We start from the raw sequence: 22,780 nt of genomic DNA on the forward strand, positions 1-22,780 counted from the left end.
ACTCCCCGACTTACATAAATTCATCTTTATGTAATTTTTGCAGGATGGTGCAAACTGAAAAAAATATGGAAACGTATTTTGCATTCTATTTATGGAGATATTGTGAAAACATCTCCATAAATGGAATGCAAAATATGTTTTGATGGGGATATTGTGAAAACATTGTAACTGAACCCAATAACACATTTAGTTTTTTTTCTTGGTAATTCATTCCAAGGCTTCAGAAGTTGAAATTTTTGCTATAAAACTACTATTTAACTCTCTAAAAGTCATTTTTATAATGGAAATTGTATTAGTTTTATATAAATTTATGTAAAATAAGCACAACACAAAAATCACTTTTAACTAAAGAATGCATAAACAAAACACGTGATCAACACATTTACAAATGCTACTATTGGCTGAGAGAAAGGGTCATGTGGTCCCACCAGAGAATGCACTACACGTTCATCATTATCATATGTTCTGTTATAAGAATCAATTTTGAATGCCTTTGTGACATTTTTCTGAAGCACATTTCTGGAGGTCATGACCATAAAACAATAAAAACAATTTTCACTTCCGGTTTATTGGGCTCTTCTGTTAGTGAAATCTCTATTATAAACAGTAGCACACTCAATCTTATTGCATTTGTGATAATATTGATAACTGGAATTGTGTGGGTTTTTACGGTGAAATGTGTTTCCCCTTCACTGAAATTTTCAATCATATAAAAAACATAAATAAATTTTCAGAATCTTCTCTTTATTCCTATTTACTTATTACAATGATGAAGGGAAAGTGACCAATGGAAAGTGCAAGTGGTAGCAGTGCTAGGAAATGAAACAAAATTCATTTAGAAATGAAGATGAAAATGATTAAGAAGTAAGAAGTAGGACAAATTTTGTCATCTAGTGCATGGGAATTAGGTCTCTCTGCTTCAATGGTGAATACTATTTTAAAGGACAGTGTTCAGATGCTATATTGAAGATGGAAAAGCTGTTAATAATATAAATGGAAAATCAGATTCAGAAGTGAGTGCTCCTGAGTCCTAATGGCCATTCAAGCAAATGCAAGAAGTATTTATGAAGATATTAAGGATATGTATGGCGAATCCCAAGTCAAGTTCGTGACAAGCAACAGGTGGTTTAATAGGTTGAAGCATCGTACTCTTTCCACAATGTTAAAGTAAAATTTCTCCAATTGCACACTTTTGTAATTTTGTACACTTTTGAAATTTTTCCTGCATATGAGATAAAAAAAAAAAATTGAATAAATAATTCTCTTTACATATTTGTCAAACATGTCTTTTTTTTCTTTTTTTTTTTTTTTTTTTTTTTTTTGTGTTCGATCAAATTCGGTATGCATAGTTGCAAGTGCTGCATAAGCCTTTAAGGAAATTTTGACTTACATAGAATTCCGTGGAATGCAACCTTTATGTAAGTCAGGGAGTGGCTGTATATAGTTACTTTTGTTTTTTTGGATAATTTTTGTTTTGGTCCAAATGAATTTGTTTAACCTGGCTTCCTACACTTCCTGCACTTATTCTATTGTTTCTTTCCATGTCTAATTGTCCATCTTCATTGAAGGTTGTTTGTAGATATATAAAATTATTAACTAGTTCTAATTTTTTGTTATTTAGTCTGTGCTTTAAATTTTTCTTGCCTCTGCCATGGTTTATGACTTGTTTTGTGTAACTAATTTTCATGCCAAATTATCCACAACCTTTATCTAATTCATTCTGAGATTTTGGAAGATCTTGTAAACTACAATTTAATGGCACGATGTCATCAGCATACAATAATAATCTAATTTTTGCATTTCCCATGTAAACTTTGTCGAGTATTTTATTAAATGGCCCTTGAAAATTATGAAAAAAGAAGTGGTAACGAGGTACAGCCCTACCTCACTCCAAGTTTAACCAGAAATTATTTCCTTTCAGTCCTCGCTATACATTTGCTATTTTTATATAAACCTTTTATTTCCTTTAAAATATTTTCCTTAATGCCATATATTTTTTTTATTTTTTATATATATATATTTTCCTAAAATTCTGAACAGCAAATTTTTAGGTACTTTGGCATATACTTTTCCAAAATCAACAAATCCTAAATACAGTTGTTTGTTACATTCCCATGACTTTATATAATTTCTCTTAGTGCAGATATTTGATCTTGTCATCCCATCATTGGTCTAAAGCGGTGGTTTTCAAACTTTTTTTAATAATGGTACCCCTAAGTAATTTATTTTATTTTGCGGCACCCCTACTCAATTTTCTCAATATATATATATATAATATTAAAAATATAAATGTTATATGATATTTATTACAATAATATAATTATAAAAATTACATTTCATAATACAGAACCCTCTTCTTTAATTTTATTCTTTATATAGAGGTACTAAGTAAACATCAAATATAGTTGACCACAAAATTAAAAAGATACTCTACACCATTTTATAATAAAATAAACATATAAATTGAAAAATAATAATAAGTTTAAGTAACTTAAACCCAAATTACGTGGCACCCCTGGAATGTTGCTGCGGCACCCTGGTTGAAAACCACTGGTCTAAAGCAATACTTGAAACCCTCTTCTTTAAGATGCGTATATTTTACCTTATACACTAAGGGATGAAATTCCTCTGTAATTGCTACAATCAGCTTTATTTCCCTTTTTATATATGGGGGTGCAATTAATGCTTTGCTGCAAGCATCCAGAACTTGTCCTTTAGAAAACCATCTCTGTATAATGGGGGATGAATAAAGAAAGTTAAGCACTTTCTTTATTCATCCCCCCCCCTAGCTTTTAGTATTTCAAATCTAATTTCATCTATTCCCACTGCCTTTCTGTACTTGATATTTTCCATGGTCTTTTACCTCAGCAGCAGAGATAATGACCATAATTTCCTCCATTTCAGTCTTTTCCCTCTTCTTCAGCTCATTCATTTAACAATTCAGCAGAGTATTTACTTCATGCTTCTGAAATATTCTTTTCTGTTTTAACATCATCCTTATCATTTTTAATTACTTCAGTTATTCCTAATCATGACTTCAAATGAGTCATTTGTGGATTATTTCCATTTAACGTTAACTGCAATTTAAACTACTGTTACTCTGCAATTATTACCTACTCTGCTAACTTAATAATAACTAAATTACAATTCAGTCAAGTCAAAGAGGCTAGGAAAGCTGATTAAAAGTATTTTGTAAATAAAGGTATTAAAGGTATTTCATCAGGGCAGTGTACACCTGTTCACATATTGGCTTTTGTGTGAATTTATCAGGATGACTATGAATTGTTGTGCTACTCACCAAATCCAACCACATCTGATTTCCACCTTTGGAAGGAAATTTGAGTTGGGTAATGAGGTGATAGTAGCCTTACACTACCTTTTTAGCACCTTGAAGAAAGCGAGTACAAAACTGGAATCATGAATATGAAGCATCACCGGTAAAGACTACATTGAAAAATGGTGTTAAGTTAGAAACTTATCAGACAATCCTCATTGCTATTAATTTATAAGGTATATTTATAAATTTACATTTTGATAATATAATGAGTTTGTTATTGTGTTTGTTTATATCTCTCAGCAAAAGCATTTTTCGTTACATGTGCCATGCTTCACTAAAATGAAACTAAAACAGCCACCTGTAATCTGGAAAGGCAATACAAATGTGATTGCACAAAATACTTGACGTTCATTTTTAACATATATTGCTGTTTAAAGGTACAGTCTCTTGTTTTAAACACTTTGTTTACTTTTGCGGAAAAGTGAATGAACTATGTTAAGAAATAATTAGTATAAAACAGAGCTAAAATGCTCAATACATTCTATGTTGTATTTCAATATTTCTAGAAGAATAAGAGAAATTTACCTTGATATGATACGTAGAACCTTCCATAAAACACTCTCCAGAAATTAAAATGAATATAAAATTAACACAAAATGATTACAGTCAAATTAGTTTAAATTTAAAAATTAAATTCAAAAATTTAATGTAAATTTTGAAAAACGATTTTTCTTCCTCAAGCTGACATTGCTTTTCAACCATATATCCTGATCACAGGAATAATAATAACGCGCAGTGTGTGTGAGCCACAATCTTAAATAGAGAGATGATTTGTCTTTCGTGCATGCACATAAAAGACCACAAATTGGATACAGATTGGATACAAATTTGATTAGATACGGACAGCATACATTAATAGAATTCTCATGATATTTAATTTCGATGATTTCTGCAATTAATAGTCTAGTATAATTATGTTGCACACACTTAAGTATTTTGGCCTCATTGGATAAAAATGTATGGTTTTCATTAACAGCATGAAAGGACAATTCTGACGCTGTTGAATGAGAAGCGTGGACTGAGGATGCATGCTGCTTTACTCCCAAATTCAGTGTGCATGGAATCGAGCCCTAGTATGACAAGTCGCAATCATTGCAAGAATTGTTGTATACCAGGTCATATATTTGTGTTGCGAAAGAAGAAAGGATTGAGCAGTTGTGTTCAGTATAGCGTGTAATTTCTGTATTGGTCTGGCCACAATTTTAAATTCGGTATATTTTCTAGTTAGATAAAATCTTAAAACAGGTGGAAAATCATAACTGAAGTAACTACAGCTTAAACCACTGTTATTCTGGAATACCCTTAATAACAGACAAACAATTTCTTTGACGTTTTGAATTGAATACATTCCTGATTAGATGTCAAAAGGTGGAGGACCCATCTTGCAGAAATCTCTCGTATCTAATTCATTTGACGGAATGTTCTTGCGAACATTCTGTCAAATGAATGGTAAAAAGTTAGTTGGGTCCCCCACCTTTTTGATATCCACATCACCTTCAATGCTAGTTTTGCCATGTTAAATTCAGCCACACAATTTTTGACAGCTGCGTATGATGAGGCAGATTTTTCTAATGTACAGTGGTGGACAAAAAAAGTGCATCACCTTAAAAAAAAGTAACATTTGTAGTGAAACATACACTGGTGTTCAAAGAAAGTGCATCACCCCTTAAAATTGTAATTGTCGTCCGCACAAAATACTTGTTATACCGAATAACTTGTTATTTGAACAACAATATTTCTTAGAGATTGCGTCAGATAAGATTGACACGTGTAGGTGATGACATAATATTGCATCAGCTGTTACTTTCAGCTATATAAACCTTCTGCAAGAGTTGCAGTCATTCCTTGCTTGTCAGGATGGCAAGATATGTACAGTTGACGCCACAAAGAAAGAGTGCTATTGTTGCTTTACGTGAAGAAGGATGTTCTTCCTGTCATATTGCTTATAGTGTCTTATAATCAGTCGACAGTGAGTAGATTTCTTTCCAAACTCAAGAATACTGGTTCTGTTGATAGGAAAAAAGGAACCAGATGAATACGAGTCTCTATGCCAAAATAGGATCGCGTTTTTAAGCGCTTATGCCTTAAACACCGTAAAGCTGTTTTTTGTCTGAGCTGAAAAGAGAATGAAAAGAACATACAGGAGTAGTAGCAAGTGCAGTAACCGTCAGAAGGCTCTTCTTCAAAAATCGACTTGTAGCCTGTTGTCCTAAGAAGAAGCCCCTCCTCACACAAAAAAATGAAAAAGGCCCGATTAATTTGATGTAATTTGAGCATGTCAAATGGACCCCCGAGCAGTGGAAGTCAGTTATTTTCTTGCATGAGAAGAAATCAACCTGCATGGCTCTGATGGGAGAAAAACAATTCGTCGTAGACGTGGTGAAGAATACCATCCAGACTGTATGGTGTCTACATTGAAACTCCCTACCAGCCAAATGATGTGGGGGTTCATTTCATATCGCTGAGTAGGTCACCTGCAGTTTATAAAAGATTTCATATCGCGGAGTAGGTCACCTGCAGTTTATAAAAGATTCCGTAAATGTCAATGGATACCTGGCTATATTGAAAGCGAATTGCTGTCAACCTTAGAGACAATTTCAACCTGACAAGTAACTGCATCTTTCAGGATGACTCTACTCCTTGTCATCGGGCAAAAAGTGTAAGCAGGCACTTCTGTAGTTACTTTAGCTTCATTTCTACATTAGAGGTTCGACAGTAACGTGTTTACATTTGTTACAGGTGAAAAAAATGGTTGGAAGAACGGTCCATTACAACTCTTAGCTGGCCAGGAAACAGCCCGGATCTGAGTCCTATAGAGTACTGTTGACATTGTGTGGAATCTGCAGGTGCCAGAAAGAAACCAAAGACCCTTCTTGAACTTCAGGAAGCCATAATTTGTGTTTGCAACCACAAACTATCAGTTGATTATCTTCAGAAATTGATCTTGTCAGTGCCTCAACGGTGTGCTGCTGTCATCAGGGCCAGAGGCAGTTCAACTAAATATTAGTCTGCACCTGGTGAACGTTTCATTTTGTTTTCCATTTAAAATGATAAACTGAAGCAAATTGAGGGCTTCTGATAACATTTCAGCCATAATTGTCATGTTTACCAAAACTGTTGTATAAAGGTTGCAAGTGCTCATTTTGGAATATTTTGAGAGCACCTGTCAAATATTACTTAGCTTTGCCTTAACTATTAATAAATATCTTTTGTTTATATTTCTATTTGTGATGCCAGTCATTAATGTAACACACCATCACGGAAAAGGGTTAGAAACGTGAAATTCCTAGGTGATGCACTTTCTTTGAACACCAGTGTATAAGATATTGTTTGATTACAGTCATTTTTGTTTGTTGCAAAGCAAAGGTATTGCATCAGCCGTTTCTATAAATACGGCATTGGAAGAGTATACACGCTCATTAGTATCCTGTTTTGCAGAGGTGTAAGCATGGCCCCATATGTCCAGTTGACACATTAAGAAAAAAAAGTGTAGCTGTTGCTCTGTCCAGGAAGGGCTTTCTAGGCGTGCGATCACTGATAAAATAGGCTGCCACCAGTCAACAGTATCCCGGATGCTGAAATTAAAGCGTGAAACCATTGATGTGAAGAAAAGACCTGGATCAGGCCATAAGAGAGTGACGCAGCATAGCCGCTTTGAAGCGGCTATGCCTTTGTAATCGCCATGCTAGTACTCCTGATCTAAAACTTGACTTTTGATGGCCTGGTGTTGAAACAAGTGCATGAACTATCCAAAGACGGCTTTCGGAATGTGGTCTGCATGCTTATTGGCCCAAGAAGAAGCCTTCGTTGGCCCAGCAAATGAGGAAGGCGCAACTTGCTTGGGCTAAAACGCATGTTTCATGGACAAAAGCGCAATAGGACACTGTCATCTTTTTTGATAAATTGAAATTCAACCTGCATGGCTCGGAGGGGAAGCAATATGACAGAAGACGAAAATTGGAGGCATACCATCCTTACTACATAACATCGACTGTAAAGTTCCCTTCTGGTCAGATGGTCTGGGGATGCATAACAAGCAAAGGGGTGGGGCGAATTAAGTTTATTAACGGAACAGTGAATGCAGAAACCTACACTGCTATCTTGGAGGAGTGCCCGAAACCCGTTATTAGGGATCATGACACAGGCGTCCAAAACTGCATTTTTTCAACAGGGCTCAGCACCTTGCCACACAGCAAAATTGGTAAGTTTTATGTTATTTAGATTTAATGATGAGTTTGTCTTCTTGTCTCACAAGGCTTAAAACATACTTACACCAAGGTTTTCCCTTGTTTTTCTCTAAGGTGCAGTCATACTTCAGAAATGCTGGCGTTACAGTGTTGGACTGGCCTGGCAACAGTCAAGATTTGAAACCTATTGAAATTTGTTGTTACATAATGTCATCTAAAATTGCTCAGAAGAAGCCAACAAGTAAAATTCAGCTGCAGGAGAACATTGTAGGGGTGTGGTACCACAAAATTGGGCAACTGTATATCCAGAAGTTGATTAACTCCATGCCAGATCGTTGCAAGGCTGCAATTTCAGCTCAAGGAGGAACAACAAAATATTGAGGACTTATTTTGCTGATTTACGGTATATAATACTATTACATTAATCATTTCAGTTTGTAGACGTAAATGCAATAAAATGTGTTTGGTTGTCATGATTGCCATTTGCATGATTACTCATATTTCCATTAATTACGCATTTTACCCTTTGGGAAGATATTTATGGCAATTAGGTATATCAGGTGTAGTCTTTTTATTGGATTTCATTCACAGAGATATATCCCATGTAACAAATGCATTTTGAACATTTCTGCAAAACACATTATTTATAAAATTCACAAGTGACAGTTTTTTTTTGCCTGCCATTGTATTTACCAAGTCTTTCTGAATATCCTTGCTATTCAACATAATCCCTTTTTATAAATTTTATTACATTATTACATCATTTTGTGCTCTAAACAAAATTGTAAGTTATGAACTATAACTTTGCATGTGTTCATATAAGAGTTCAAATTATTAAAAAAAAAAACTATATGAATCAAAAATACATCTCCCTTCTATGAGAGGTAGAAACTTATCAAAGCAACTTTCATATAACCAGGTAAGTGTTAAAGTTGCTTAAATTATTTACAATTCTCTTAATTGATTTTCTTCCCCAAAAGAAACATATTAGCAATACATATTAACAACAACATTTTTTTTTTTTGTTAGTAAATCACATTAGCAGGTCCTTAGGCTATTAAATGTTCTGTTTTTTGGCAAGCGTCTTAATGGGTGAATAATTGTAGCTTCTCCTACATATCATTCATTCTGTGGAAAATCATATTCATCATAACAACAGCACAGCTCCTTTTCTAGCAATGTGACCTGCTTTAAGTCAGAGGACTGCTTATATGTATACTTTTTCCTTGTTTTTTTTTTCCTTCAAGGACCCAGAAGAGAGAGGGGCTGGCCCCTCTCTCTTCTTACACCATTTTCTTTGTCTTCCAGGCTTTCCCATTCCTTTAATGTACTGTGGTTTTTTTTTTTTTTTTTTTGTAGTTTACCATCAAGTCTATTACTGATCAGTTATTTTTAGCTGACTGTGAAGCACAGGATACTGCATAAACAGAGATTATCAGGGTTCTAATGACACTGACTTGTTCAATTTAAGTGAGTTAATGGTTGTGTGTTCTAATTTAAATATTAATAAGACCCTGGGGTTGGATGAAATTGAAAATAATTGCATTATTAGAGCTACACAGTTGTGATCTGATGTGTTATTAAATGTATTTAATAAATGTTTTTTTGAGGGGGTTTTTCCCTCATTTTGGAAGATTGCTTTAGCATTAGCATTAGTAGAGGCATTTGATGCAAGAAAGCAAGCTTATGCAGCATCAGCCAAAAAAAAAAAATAAAGTAAATTAAATAAATAAAAAATAACCACTTCCACTTCACCCCTCTGTCATTCGAAATACCTGTCCAGCTGAGCCTTAAACTTATTTAGGCTATCAACTTCCACGATAAGGGATGGAAGTCTGTTCCACCTACCAATCACCCGCTGGCTAAAGGCAAATTTCCGCAAATCTATCCTACATCTGTCTTTCCTCAATTTGAATTTATGCCCTCTCAGGTGATTATTCTGAGCAAGAGGAAGAATCCCATCAGCATTGAGCATGCTCAAACCATTCAAGGCTCTGTACACCTCTATCAGATCACCTCGCTGGTGCCTAGTCTCCAGACACTGTAATTCGCAAAACTTAAGCCTTTCTTCGTAAGAGCACCCCTTTGTTCCATTCACTAATCTTGTTGCCCTTCTCTGTACTCGTTCCAGCAGCTCTACATCCTTCTTGAAATGAGGCCTCCAGGCCTGTATACAGTACTCTAGGTGTGGCCTGACCATTGCCTTATACAAGGGAATAATCACCTCCTTATCCGTGCTAGAAAAATTCCTATATATCATTGACAATACACCATGAGCTACTCTTGCAGCCCGTCTGCACTGTACAGAGAACTTCATATCTGCCTGCACAACCACCCCCAGGTCCCTTTCATTCTCTACCACTGTCAGTGTATTACCACAGAGTTGATACATTGCTCTGGGGTTGCTGTTTCCCATATGTAGTACTTTATGTTTGTCAATGTTAAACTACATTTGCCACCTCTCAGCCCATCTACTCAACCTTTCCAGATCCTGTTGCAGCGTCATTTGTGTCCTTAACAACCCTGCCAACCTTTGTATCGTCTGAAAACTTGGACATTAAGTTTGATATACCATCATCAGTATCATTTATAAATACAGAAAACAATAAAGGACCCAATACTGAACCCTGAGGGACTCCACTAATAACATTAGTCCACGATGAGCAGTGTCCATTGATTACCACTCTCTGTCTTCTCCCCCTCAACCACCCCTTTATCCATTGCAGCAATTTGCCTCCAATGCCACACTGCTCCAATTTGTGCAGCAGTCTTCCATGTGCAACAGTATCAAAAGCCTTTCTAAGATCCAAGTATATAATATCAAGGTTATTCCCTGCATCCAGTTCTTTTGTGACTGCATCATAGTATCCAATCAAATTGGTCAGGCAAGACTTCCCCTTAACAAAACCATGCTGTGTCCGAGCTATAACTGAAGTCTTGTCTAGATGATCCTGCAGTGCTTCTTTAATCAGTGCCTCCATTAATTTTCCGGGAACAGAAGTTAAACTCACAGGTCTATAATTACTTGTGTCAGTCTTTGATCCTCCCTTGTGAATTGGGATCACATTTGCACATCTCCAGTCCATAGGTACCTCCCCTGAGTCCAAGGAAGCTCTCATAATTATGGCTAAGGGTTTGCTTACTTCCTTTGCCTCCTTTAATATAACTGGATAGATCCCATCCACCCTGTGTGCCTTTCTTGTGTTTATCTTCAACAATCTCTCCTCCACTTTCCTCTCAGTTATTACAAGATTCTCTAGCTTACTGCTAGAGTTGAATACACCTCTGGAATTCCCCTCGCTGAATAACTCCTCATGTGTGAATGTCAATGCAAAATATTCATTTAGTTTGTTAGCTACCTGAGCAGGGTCATCAACAATTGACCCATCGATATCAAGTGGACCAATCTGATTCATCCCCTTCTAGAGTTTACATAAGTAAAGAACTCTTTGCTGTTTTTCTTTGCATCCCTTGCCAAGGATCTCTCGTAATCTGCCTTCGCCTGACTAACCTCCTTTGTAACTTGGTTACAGATCAACTTGTATCTATCATAGGCTTCTGTGTCACGTGTTAATTTGTATGTATCCCATGCATTTTTCTTCTCTGCCATATGCCTCATTAGTTCATCTGACATCCATTTAGGCCTCAATTTAGGCTTTATTGAAGTTGATTCTGAAACTGGGGAAGCCTTTAACTGATCCCAGGGGGTTTCGCCCAATCTCATTACTAGCAAATTTAGGTAAAATTTTTGAGAAATTAATACTATTAAGATTGGAATCTTTGTTTTTGGATAGCAATTTCGATTTCAAGTTTCAGTATGGTTTTAAAAGGGGTTGCTCTACTGAGAATGCCATCAATGATTTAGTGAATTTCAGTAAGCAGTCTAATAGCAAGTAGCCTTATTTGTTGATTTTGTAGGAGCATTCAATACTGTTTGGTTTGAGAGTGTTCTATTAGCATTAAGATTATTAAAATGCCCAGATATGCTATATAAAATAATAAGTTATTTAAGTGACAGGAAATTCATAGTAAGGTCCCAGCATTTGAAATATGAGAGGGTTATAAACCGCGGATATCCTCAGGGATCAGTGTTGTGCCCGGTTTTTTTTGGAACTTGGTTTTAAACTTGTGGTTAGCCTTCGATAAGTCTGAGTGTCATAAGATAGCTTTTGCGAACGATTTGATTTTGTTAGTAGAGGGTAAATCTAGACAACAAATTGAACATAAAATTGCAATAGTGGTGAACAGTCTTGCTCATCGGGCTTAACTCAAGATTTCTCCTTCTAAGTGATGATGCTTACGAAAGGTAAGCTTGATTACTATCGTCCACCGAAAGTAGTTATTGAAAATAAACAGATACCTCTTGTTTCTCAGGTTAAATATCTTGGAGTTGTTTTGGATGATAAATTTACATTTACTGCTCATTTAGAATACTTAGCTAGTAAGGTTAAAAATTTTACAGCCTCTATTGTCAGAATTACAAGAAAAGACTGGGGGTTGAACAGAAGAGTTCTTTCCTTGTACTACAAAGCTATATTTTTGCCTATTGTGTCATATGCTTCATCTGCTTGGTTTTTGCGAGTGATTACTGTTAAATTCATTACAAAGATCTATGTTATTAACTATATTACGGGTATGTAAAACGGTATCTGCAAACACAATACAAGTTATTGTGGATACTCTTCCATTGAATTTGTTTATAATTTTTAGGACATTTTGTTATTTTACCAGGAAGTGTAGACCAGTTACATTATTGGTATTAGTAATGATATCCAAGTTGATCGAAAGATATCTAATAGGAATATTATGTCAAAACTAATAGAAATTTGGCAGGAAAGATGGAATTCCAGTGTGACCAGAGATGTGACCGGGAGGTTTATTCATGATGTAACTTTTAATGTAGATTATAAAAAGAACAAGTGGTTTAAGTTGAGAATGGAGACTTCTTACTTATTAACTGGTCACAGATCCTTGAAAGGCAAGTTGTGTGAGCTAGGGATAGAGTCTGACCCATATTGTGTTTGTTAGGCTTTAGAGACTTGGGACCATGTGTTATTTGACTGTTCAGTTTATGATCAGATGAGAATTAATCTTGTAAATGTGGTGGTTGATTTATGCAGAGGTAATGAACATAAATTGTTATCTAGGTTTGAGTATTTTCAGACATTTCGTGAGTTTGCCAGAAGAGGAGGCAGCTTAATGTTCTGATTGACAGTGATTGTTTTTTTTTTATTTTTTCCTTTTTCTTTTTTGGCATCTTATAATGCTGAGATGCAGGATTATTGCTGAATCAGCCAAGATAAGGTTTGTTTGTTTTTTTTTTTGGCAGGCAGTCAGAAGAATTTTTTTAAATTTTATTTTTGTTTATTATTTATTTATTTTTTTTTTTTTTTTGCTGGCATCACAAACTGATGATGTGGGATTTACTCCTGACTGCTTGCATATGTGGGGTTTTTTTTTTTTTTTTTTTTGTATTCCTGGTGTGGGCAGCCAGGATGCAAGGAAGATGACACCTATCAGTATTGCGCTTCATCCGATGGGTGTGGAGTTCGTGCATTGTGCACAGACAGGAATAGTTGACCCAGACTCGGCTCTAGGGATGGGCACCGGAAGGCAATCGCCAATTTGGTGTTTGCTCCCCGATTGCAGAGTGACTTTTTTTTTTTCTTTTTTTTTTTTTTCTTTTCTATTGGTAGATGTTCTGCTTGATACTGATTATACGGTGGAGATGGACTTTAAGTCTAGGTGCCACCTTGCATACATCAATATACTATGTAGTTTACCATTCCAGTGGAATACATAAATTTCAGTTGGTTTTATGGTCAAAGTTAACATCTCCAGAGTAAACTCCTTGCAGCAGTGTAAAGTTCAAAGGTTCAAAAGCTCTTGCAATACTAGAAATGATGAATGTTTATAAGTTCAGGGATCATTTTGACATGTTCAAAGATTGCTCAAATTTTTAATGGAGGAAACTGAGGGGGAACTTTTCAACTGGGGGGATTTTCCTAAAAAATATTATCTATTATAGCTGCTAACAGGATGACTTTGGAATTATCTAGAATGGAAATTAAAACTTTTTTGAGAATACCAGCAAATTAAAGTTTTAATTTCCATTTCTAGATAAAAAAAAAATAATTATTATTATACAGGGTGATTCACTACCAGTGCGACAAACTTGCAGGAGATGTAGGGGCCACAAAGATGAATCGGAATCACATAGCATTGCAGGGTCCGAAATGCCTTCGTCATGCGGTAGAGGACGTTGAACGGGAGGTCGCGTGAACAGCGATCCCGCTGGAAGTCAGCATTTGCGAACCGTTTCTGTTGAAGAAACCGAGCAGCAAAAGTCTTCCGGAGTGGATAATCCGCAGGCTCCAATGATTGGACGTGTTGCAGATGGTATGAACTCATTTGGTTTTTGACAGTATCCTCCATACAGTGGATTGGGAAATACCCAATCGTTGGCCTATCGCTCGAGTACTCGTACTATGATTGTCTTCTGCAAGACGTAGGACATTCTCCTCATTGTCTGGCGTCCTCGTCATTCGCTCTCGATTCATGGTACCTCTTGTGAAACAACCAGTCTCACGTAACTTTCTGTGCACACGTGCAAAAATCGTATGATGAGGAGCACGCCTGTGCGGGAAACATTCCTGGTACAAGCGCAGAGCGGCGCACCCATTACAGTCCGCATCCGTTAGAAGGTGGGTAGAACTACCCACCTAATTGTTTTATACAAGGGGAACTACCCACCTTCTAATTGTATAAAACAATTAGAAGGTGGGTAGTTCCCCCTTTCTAAACTACGACCTCTACTGGACTAGTAATGGTAAATAAGAACCTTCCCATTTTCGGATGCATACCCTTAGGGCTTTGTGTCACCTATCCCAGTTTGCTGCATAGAACGCTCACAAGAACTAAAAATTTTAATACAAAAATAAATTTAAACATTATAATATAATTAATATAACTATTCTTAAATTAAGGAATAGCAAAACTGGTATAGGGACAACAGAAATGGGTATGTATGAGACATTCCATCAGATGGGCCATCGATCCGCTCAAAGCCCCCGACAAAGTAGGGGATTGATGACCATGTGATGGAATGTATAATATTAAATTGCATTGTAATTTAGAATTTAGTATATTTATACACATATTCATCAATTTTGATAAGATATTAGCTGCAGGTAATGAAAATTCATCAGGCAATTGTAATGAAAATTCCTTACCATTAGGTAATAAGCTACATAAATATAATGTTTATAGGCCCTACAGAATTAAGATAGCCTTTATGGACTAACCTGATCAACTGATCCATAAACACACTAATACCTATAGTCAAACACCATTAATCAGAAACATTCCACAATAAGTTGAACATATAGATAATTATAATTGCAGGCACGTATAATGTCTAATTGGCATATATACAGTGGCATTAACGTTGCACAAATGATTTCATAAAAGATATATGTTAAAATCTAACAAGATTAGCATTAAGCATAAGTAATACTATGATAATATCCAACGTGATTAACTTTATATATATATATAGTAGTAAAATTATAAGTTCTATAAGCAAAACTAAGCAGATGAGAAAAAAATAGAGAAATTTTTGAAACGTATCGTATGTCAAATGCTCCAAAATGCACAGGGCAGCAGTAAAGGAAGCAAAAGAATATATAAATGTGTAGTAAGAAACATTAATACAGGGTCTGCAAAGATGGATATGAGAAGTACCCATTATGAGAAGTGCCTGAACTAAAAGTGTGTAAAGGATAGCAGAAAATAGAAATGAAGCAGTAATGAAATAGGTGAAAAAATTTTAAAATTTTAGTACGATTATGAATTAAGATTATTAATGGCATAATTAACAAGCTAATAGGAAGAAATGAGACTGTGGAAAAAGAAAATAAATTATAATGGAATATACAAAAATTACAAAGGGGTATAACTGTATTCAGTTATGGGTTGACAATTTTAGAAAGAAGGTTGAATATAGGGATGGCAAATATGCAAAATCTGAAGACAGTTAAAATGAAAAATCGATACATGGGCAGGCATTTCATCAGGGGATTACTCCTGACCATGTATCAGGAACTGCGTTTCCAAACTTGTCCATAGTACAAGAAAAGCAGAAAAATACAAAAGTAAAACCCCTGTCTTAATACTATCGGACAAGGTAGTCCCTACGTAGTGAAAATTAAAGTTAAAAATATAATACAAACAGTGTTTACAGTGTGGTATGGGGAAAAAAACAAACTGTAACAAGACAATTTATAGTACAGATGTAATTTGCAGCAAAAAATATATATAATGTCAACAAGCAAATGGTATAGGGTGAGGTAAAAAATTCTTGAGGATGGAGAAGGGGAGAAAGAGTGGTTAAATGAAGATGAAAATAGCAATAGGATGAAGGATAGTAGGAGCGTTCGTATCACCCTTATATCACACTAATAGTTTTACGAATGGGAAGAAGATAGAAACAAAAAGATAAAAAAAAGTGTAGAAAAAGTAATTAAAATTATTGAACTACTGGGTGTGTAAGGCCCAACCTTAAAGAAATTATTCTGGTATTTGCAAGAGTTAGTAAAAATGGGTGTTAATACCATAAGCTTGTAGAGAAGCAAAGCAAAGCAAAGGCGAGATGACAAGGCATAAAAATAAGCTGCTAATGGTGAACACGCAACCCTGACACAAAGTGAAACAATAACAGGTTCAAAGTATTATATAGTAATGAAACGGACTTACTAGAAAGCTTTAAAAATGTGAACAACAGGTATGACCTCTATTGTCAATACTGGACAAAAAAAAAAAAAAAAAAAAATGTACTAGAGTAAAATGGTATAAAAGTCTAAATAAAATGGCTGAAATCTGGCAGAATGAACAAGTAATATTAATTTATTGACTGAGGAATATGTCAGACTAAAAGGAAAGGTAAAACCAGGATAATTTAGATCTACAGTGAACAGGAAATGAACATCCAGTAAAACATAACTTAAAATTCTAATGAAATAAACTTGGTATATCCAACAAAGCAAGAACAAAAATTCCTGATGATCAGAGAACAAGGTCTACAAAACAAGTCTTAATGTCAACTAAGCAAGTAATATGGTATAAAGGCCAAAATAAAACTGCTGAAATCTGGCAGAATAAACAAGTAATTTTAATCTATCGATGAAGGAATATGTCAGACAAAAAGGAAAAGTGAAAGTAAAACCAGGATTATTTAGATCCACAGTGATCAGGAGATGAACATCCAGTAAAACGTAGGTTAAAGGACCAATGAAATAAACCTGGTAGATCCAACGAAGCAAGAACAAAAATTTTCTGATGGTCAGAGAACAAGGTCTACTTATCAAGATTCAGTGCAACCATATTGGCTTGCATCTGTTGAATGAAGAAAAAGCATTCATTTTTAGGGGTACCTCTAAGGCTGAGTGAAACTATTGAAGAAAGTAACAGTACATCCATCAAAGAAAATAAATCTTGTTAAATCCAAAGAAGCAAGAAATGCTAGAGTCCGGCATCTACCAAACGCAAAATTTTTTTAACTCAAAGGTGATACAAAGTTTCATCTTATAGATGAAATTTCACATCATAAAGGGCCAGATTACGAAAGCAGATGGTAAAAGAAAAAAAATATCGCTGCCGGATGTCAGAGTAGCAATCCTAGTGATTATCAAGCGATAAAACAAAGCTAAAAAAATTCAGGAACAAAAGGTCTATACCAAACACCGAAAAAAAAAACAAATAAACAACATTTTAAGGAACAAGAGTAGATTTATATGTAATTCAAAGTAGATTAAAAAGTGGAATTCAAACAAAAAGGTAAACTTAGTGAGTAAAGCAACAGGCAAATCTTTCCTTAAATTGTAAATCATGAATAGTGATTACTTACTAAGTAGTGGAAATCCCACCAAATTATATACAACTGTACAATACCTTTAGCACAGACAAGTGCCAAGTAAGTCATAATTGAATTTATTTTTAATTGGAAGTGAAACAGTATTTGATGAAAACAGGAGGTCTATTATTATTTAAAAGCTTATTATAAAAATCTTGTATTGCTTTGATGAAAAGGATATGATTACTGCAAATGTTGGCTAATGTAATAGCTTGTGTGCAAATGGTATTTTTGTGTATTTTATAAGAAATATTGGATTGGCAAATCGTGAGGTAAATAACATCAAAGTTAAATTTATTTCTTTTATCATATAGGTAAATATGATAAGGAACTACCTCATTACTAAGTGTAATATTCAGGTCAAGGAAGTTGGCTATGCCTTTAGTAGCATTTTCTTTGTTAAGTTTAAGTTCTGAGGGGTTAGTCGCTTTTGCTAAGAGTTCAAAGTCTATTTAATACAAAGATGTCATCTATATACCTGAAAGCTAAAAGTTTATGATTGGAATTGCTTGTAATATATAGTTCTTCATAATAGTATAAAAAAAGGTTAGATACAAGGCTAGAAATTTGGAACCCATAGGTACTCCAATATTTGGTTTGTATGCTTGTTTGCCATCAAAAATGTAATTATTGAGTATGCAAAGATTGACAAAGTTATCCTGCATACCCTCATTAATATAAAGTTTATCTTGGTATTTGTAAAACAGTTGTTTAAGCACACAAATACCAGTAGGTTATGTGGGATGGAAGTGAAAAGGTTGGTGAAATCGAAAGTTTCAATAATGGTTATAGATAATTTGGATTTGAAAGTGTTTATAACAGCTTGGTTATTGTTAATAATCCAGGTAAAAGTGAGATTGTTAAAAATGGTTTTAAGCAGTCTGAAAAATTGTTTGCCTGGAAGGTAGGTAGCAGGTATTTTGGGAACTGGTGATGAATCTGAAACCAGCCGGTTGTTTGTGGAATTTAGCAATCATATAAAGGAAGGGAAGGGTGAACTTTCTTATATAAGGCTATTAGTTTTTTTAATGTAGAAATAGGATTAAGACTGCATGGTGTATATGTGGGACTAATTTCAATTTAAGTTGGTTAAAGTAAAATTGTTTGCAAAAGATAGCAAAGTTGTTAGAAGCTTTGTCAACTAGTGTGAAAATGAAATTGTCCTGTGATTCTAAAATGTGTTTTTTTATATTGCAGTATGGAGTATAGTGGTTATTGTAAAGTTTGTAAGACTTTGCAATAGCTTTTTTTAAGTCTTGATAGATAACGTTAATCCAGTTTTGAAAAGCTTCATTTTGTGGAATGGTATATTTATAGGCTTGTTGGCAAAATGTGTAAGATTTAAGTAGAGTTTTTTGTTGATATTGTTTAGATTAGCTTTATTAATTGGTCTAATTTGAAACCTTTACTCATGGCAGTTTTTAGATTATGATCATTTATTATTATTATTAATATTAGCTATATGGTGTAAAGAAGCCTGAGGCTTATGCTGCACCAGCTAAACGATGCATGGGACTTTGATTTGTGCTAGTAGCTTGTAATATGTAGTGTGATTTCTTAAAGTTACTTTTTAGCTGTTTTGATGTCTTTTCATTGGCACTATGTCTGAGTTACTTTAAATATTAAATTATAAATAACATTATGTATAGTTTAAAATATTGTTTTGTTGATAATGTAACAACAATATCTGTTTGCTGATAGCATGCAAGTTCTAAGAGACATCATTTGGTGCATTGAATATAGTAAAAAGAGACACTGTGTAACTCTAAAACTTATTTAATGCAAGAACACTAACACTATTTAGTGTTTTTCCAGAAGGTGTTTGGTAACATTCTCACAGACATTGGAGTAGATCTGTCTTGTCAGTTATGTAGAAGGATGGTCAAGTGACATCTACTTGCAAATCAGTTATATGACGCAAAACAAAGAAAATTAACTGGGTCAGCTAGATTACATGAAGTTCATTTTTCTGTACGTAAAGTATAAGTTGAGGAAGGAAAGAATGCCAAAAAAAACAAACTTTTATATTTTAGTAAACTGAAATTCCTTTATATCATTATTAGTCATTGTCATATTATAATTTATGTAATTTTTATTTCATTTATGAAATTTTTTTGTGAAGGAGGGTGTTAAATTTTTTGCTACCTTGGATTTGACAAAGCATTGTATGTTAACTAGAATAGTCATTTGATGTTAAGTTTTTAATTTAAATATAAAGCGGAATTTTTAGCTCTCTAAGTTGTACATTAGTTGTTCCCAACAAGAATTTGTTTCCTGATGCAGCCCACAACTTCAGCCTTTGCTGCTTACTGCATCTGTTAATTTTAAGTTTCCCTGAGTTGCATGGTACGTCAAATGTGCAGCTTGGATTGGTATTATCATTTTTTCCAGGGGCATACTACTATTAGTCCATTTGTTTTAATATATTGAAAACGAAGTTATTTCTTGGTTATTATTATTATTATTTTTTTTTTTAATCTTTCTTGCTGACCTCATTCATTTTCTGAGTTTTTATTACTTGGGTAGACATTACTTGACCATCCTACATAACTGGATGTAAATTCAGTTTACTCCAGCATGTCTGAGAATGACAGCAGGTAAATGCCATCAAAACATCAGTGTCTGTGTTAATTTTTTTTTTTTAATAAGAATTAGGGTAGGATGGTTTCTGTTGTCCCTTTGAGTACTAGAACAATATAACTTATTAATAAAATAAACTATTTAAATTGTTATGAAATATGCTTTCTGTCTTGTTTTTTTTTTTTAAACTGAGTTTCAATCCAGTTTCCCTTCCTTGTTCATAGTTGCCAAAGACCCTTCGAGCACCACATGGAGGCATTTCACTTGGTGTGGAACGACGTTGGATTGACGTAATGACCATACATCTCCTGATGGCATATCTTACTCGGTATATGTTGGATACAGACAAATTAAGGTACACAGCATATGGGCTTGCTGGTCAACGTTGGTAATATATTCACTCAACCATCATTAAAATGTGACCACCTATTTAATATGCTGGTCTATCGTAGATAAGGGTCTTAATGTGGTAATCTGATACTTAACCTTTAGCCTCATCTTATCCTGGAAATCATTTCATTTTACTATATCACTCATCAAATACAAGGAGCTCTGCATGAAATGATTTTTAATTCTCAACAAGCAAATACAATTTGAGTACTATAAGGTTAACCCCCACTGGGAACACCTCATAACACACAAGATTCTGAGTGAAAGAAATGCTCCATTCCTACACTGATGTTTAAATCTGCTGCAATAATCCAAATGGATAAACGTTTGTTGGTACAGTCAGTCCTTGTATAACACGTGTTTACACTACACGGATTCGATCATACACGATTTATAAATAGGGGAATGATATCTTATATAACACGAACCGAATTCGCTTACGCACGATTCACCTGTGTGTTTACAAGAAATGGCAGTCGAACGCAGAATCACCCCAGTCGAACTCAACACGATAGGAATGAAGAGAAGATTCTGAAAATGTATTTATGTTTTTTATATCGGTGAAGGGGAAACACATTTCACCATAATAACGTAAAAACCAACACAATTCCAGCTATCGGTATAATCGCAAATGCAATTAGATCAAGTTTACTACCAGTTTTTAACAGATTCCACTAGCAGAAACGCAACTGGATTTTTATTGTTTTATGGTAGTAACTCCCTAGAAATGTGAGGTGTTAATAGTGTATCTCTGCTTTTACGATGTTGTTTATTCAATTGCTACATGCGCGCAGCTTTGTTTATGTGTATCAGGCGTGCCTCGTTTTGTAATTGTGCTTTATTCCCCAAAAATGAGTAAAATATTTAAAAGGTGTGAAAAGGAAGCGTCCTGGTGAAGACACTGCAGATTCAGAGAGAAAAAGAAAAGCAATATCGATAAACAGAGGTGGACTGGGTCAAAAATTCTTACCCGGGAAAATTTCTAGTGGCCTCATACTATGATTTATGGCCAAAATCACACCGCCCTCTGGCCCACCCCGGTAAGGCTTATGGCCAGTCCACCTCTGTCGATGCGCCTCCGTAGCCAGGTGGGAAGGAGCAGTAGTGCGTAGTACACGCGTCTTGATAAGACCGGGGTTCGAGCCCGTCACCACCAAATACGGAGGATGCGGAAAGGTCAGGGAATGACCACCGCATATCCCGGAACAATATGGCCTTAGTTGCTAATGCTCCTAAAAACCAAATAACAAATAAACAGCCTCTGTCGATAGAGAAAAAATATGAAATTGTGAAACGCTTTAAGCGAAATGAAAGACCATGTGATATTGCACGTGCTATAGACCTAATGAGGCGACGCCGAGAATTACAAAGAATGCAGAGAAAATAAAAACAACTTTCATAGCAGGAACAGCTCAAAGTGTAATTAAAATCCATTAGATTAAGACACAAAGAATTGGAAAAGATGAAACGGCTGTCATCTGTTTGGATAGAAAATCAAACAAAAAAACAAGTTTGCTTACGATAGAAGTAAAAGCATTAGCAATATTTTATTACGTAATAGTCGTAATAAAATACGTAAGTATTTTATTACGACTATTTATTGTGTTTGTTAATGTTTTGGTTACAAATGTATGTTCAAGCTAACTCTATTTTTCCCATAGGGCCTGTTGTTTATATTGCACGATTTTGCATTGCACGAGGGTTTCTAGGAACACAACTATCGTGCTATACGAGGACTGACTGTATTGTATTTCTGCTTCCATTGTAGTATGGTACGTGTTATGGCATTGATCCCTCCCCTGTGATGAGGGTAGGGATCAATAACATAGCACCCTTATGAGTTCCCCCTCCTAATTGCTCTAATCAGTAAGCAGAATTAAATCTCCCACAGCAAGAGGATGCTCACATTTACTTGCACACTCCCTCCAAATGGATGTTCTCATTATACCCTTTATGGTCTTCACTTTTTCTGTATTCTGTAACATATCCCAATTCATTTTTCCTTTGCTTTCTACTACCACGCACCACACAGACTCAATGCTGGCATATTAGAACATTTCCAGATTTTGAACTAACCAGCATTGATGGTTACTTCAAAATCTCAGGCTCAGGAAATTTTTGATAACAAGCATGAAAATAAGTATTCAGTCTTTCCTAAATACTTAACAACACTTGCTCATTAAATGAACTGAAACTTCCAAAAGAAAAACTTTTAAGTGGTTAGACTATCTAATTAATGGATATCCATATAATGGAAGGTGAGGGTGAACCAGTGATTAAGGTGAAATAAATTAATAATTTAGAACAAAATGAAAATAAAATAGGAAAATAAACAAGGAAAAATTCAAGACTGATGGCCACCATGCCTCATTCTGG

At 34.9% G+C, this 22,780-nt stretch overlaps 1 protein-coding gene across 1 annotated transcript in view; it reads left to right on the forward strand.

The window, feature by feature from the left end:
* The window catches only part of Syn2 (Syntrophin-like 2), a 203,265-nt gene that overhangs the window by 80,071 nt on the left and 100,414 nt on the right, over positions 1–22,780 (forward strand). Inside the window, exon 8 of the mRNA XM_090377381.1 lies at positions 20,239–20,369. Coding sequence (XP_090233507.1) covers positions 20,239–20,369 — 131 coding nt within the window. The remainder of the gene's footprint in view (positions 1–20,238; positions 20,370–22,780) is intronic.

Source organism: Mastigoproctus giganteus, chromosome 7 (genome assembly GCF_048544385.1).
Source record: "Mastigoproctus giganteus isolate SK-2022 chromosome 7, ASM4854438v1, whole genome shotgun sequence".
Classification (NCBI taxonomy): Eukaryota; Metazoa; Arthropoda; class Arachnida; order Uropygi; family Thelyphonidae; genus Mastigoproctus; species Mastigoproctus giganteus.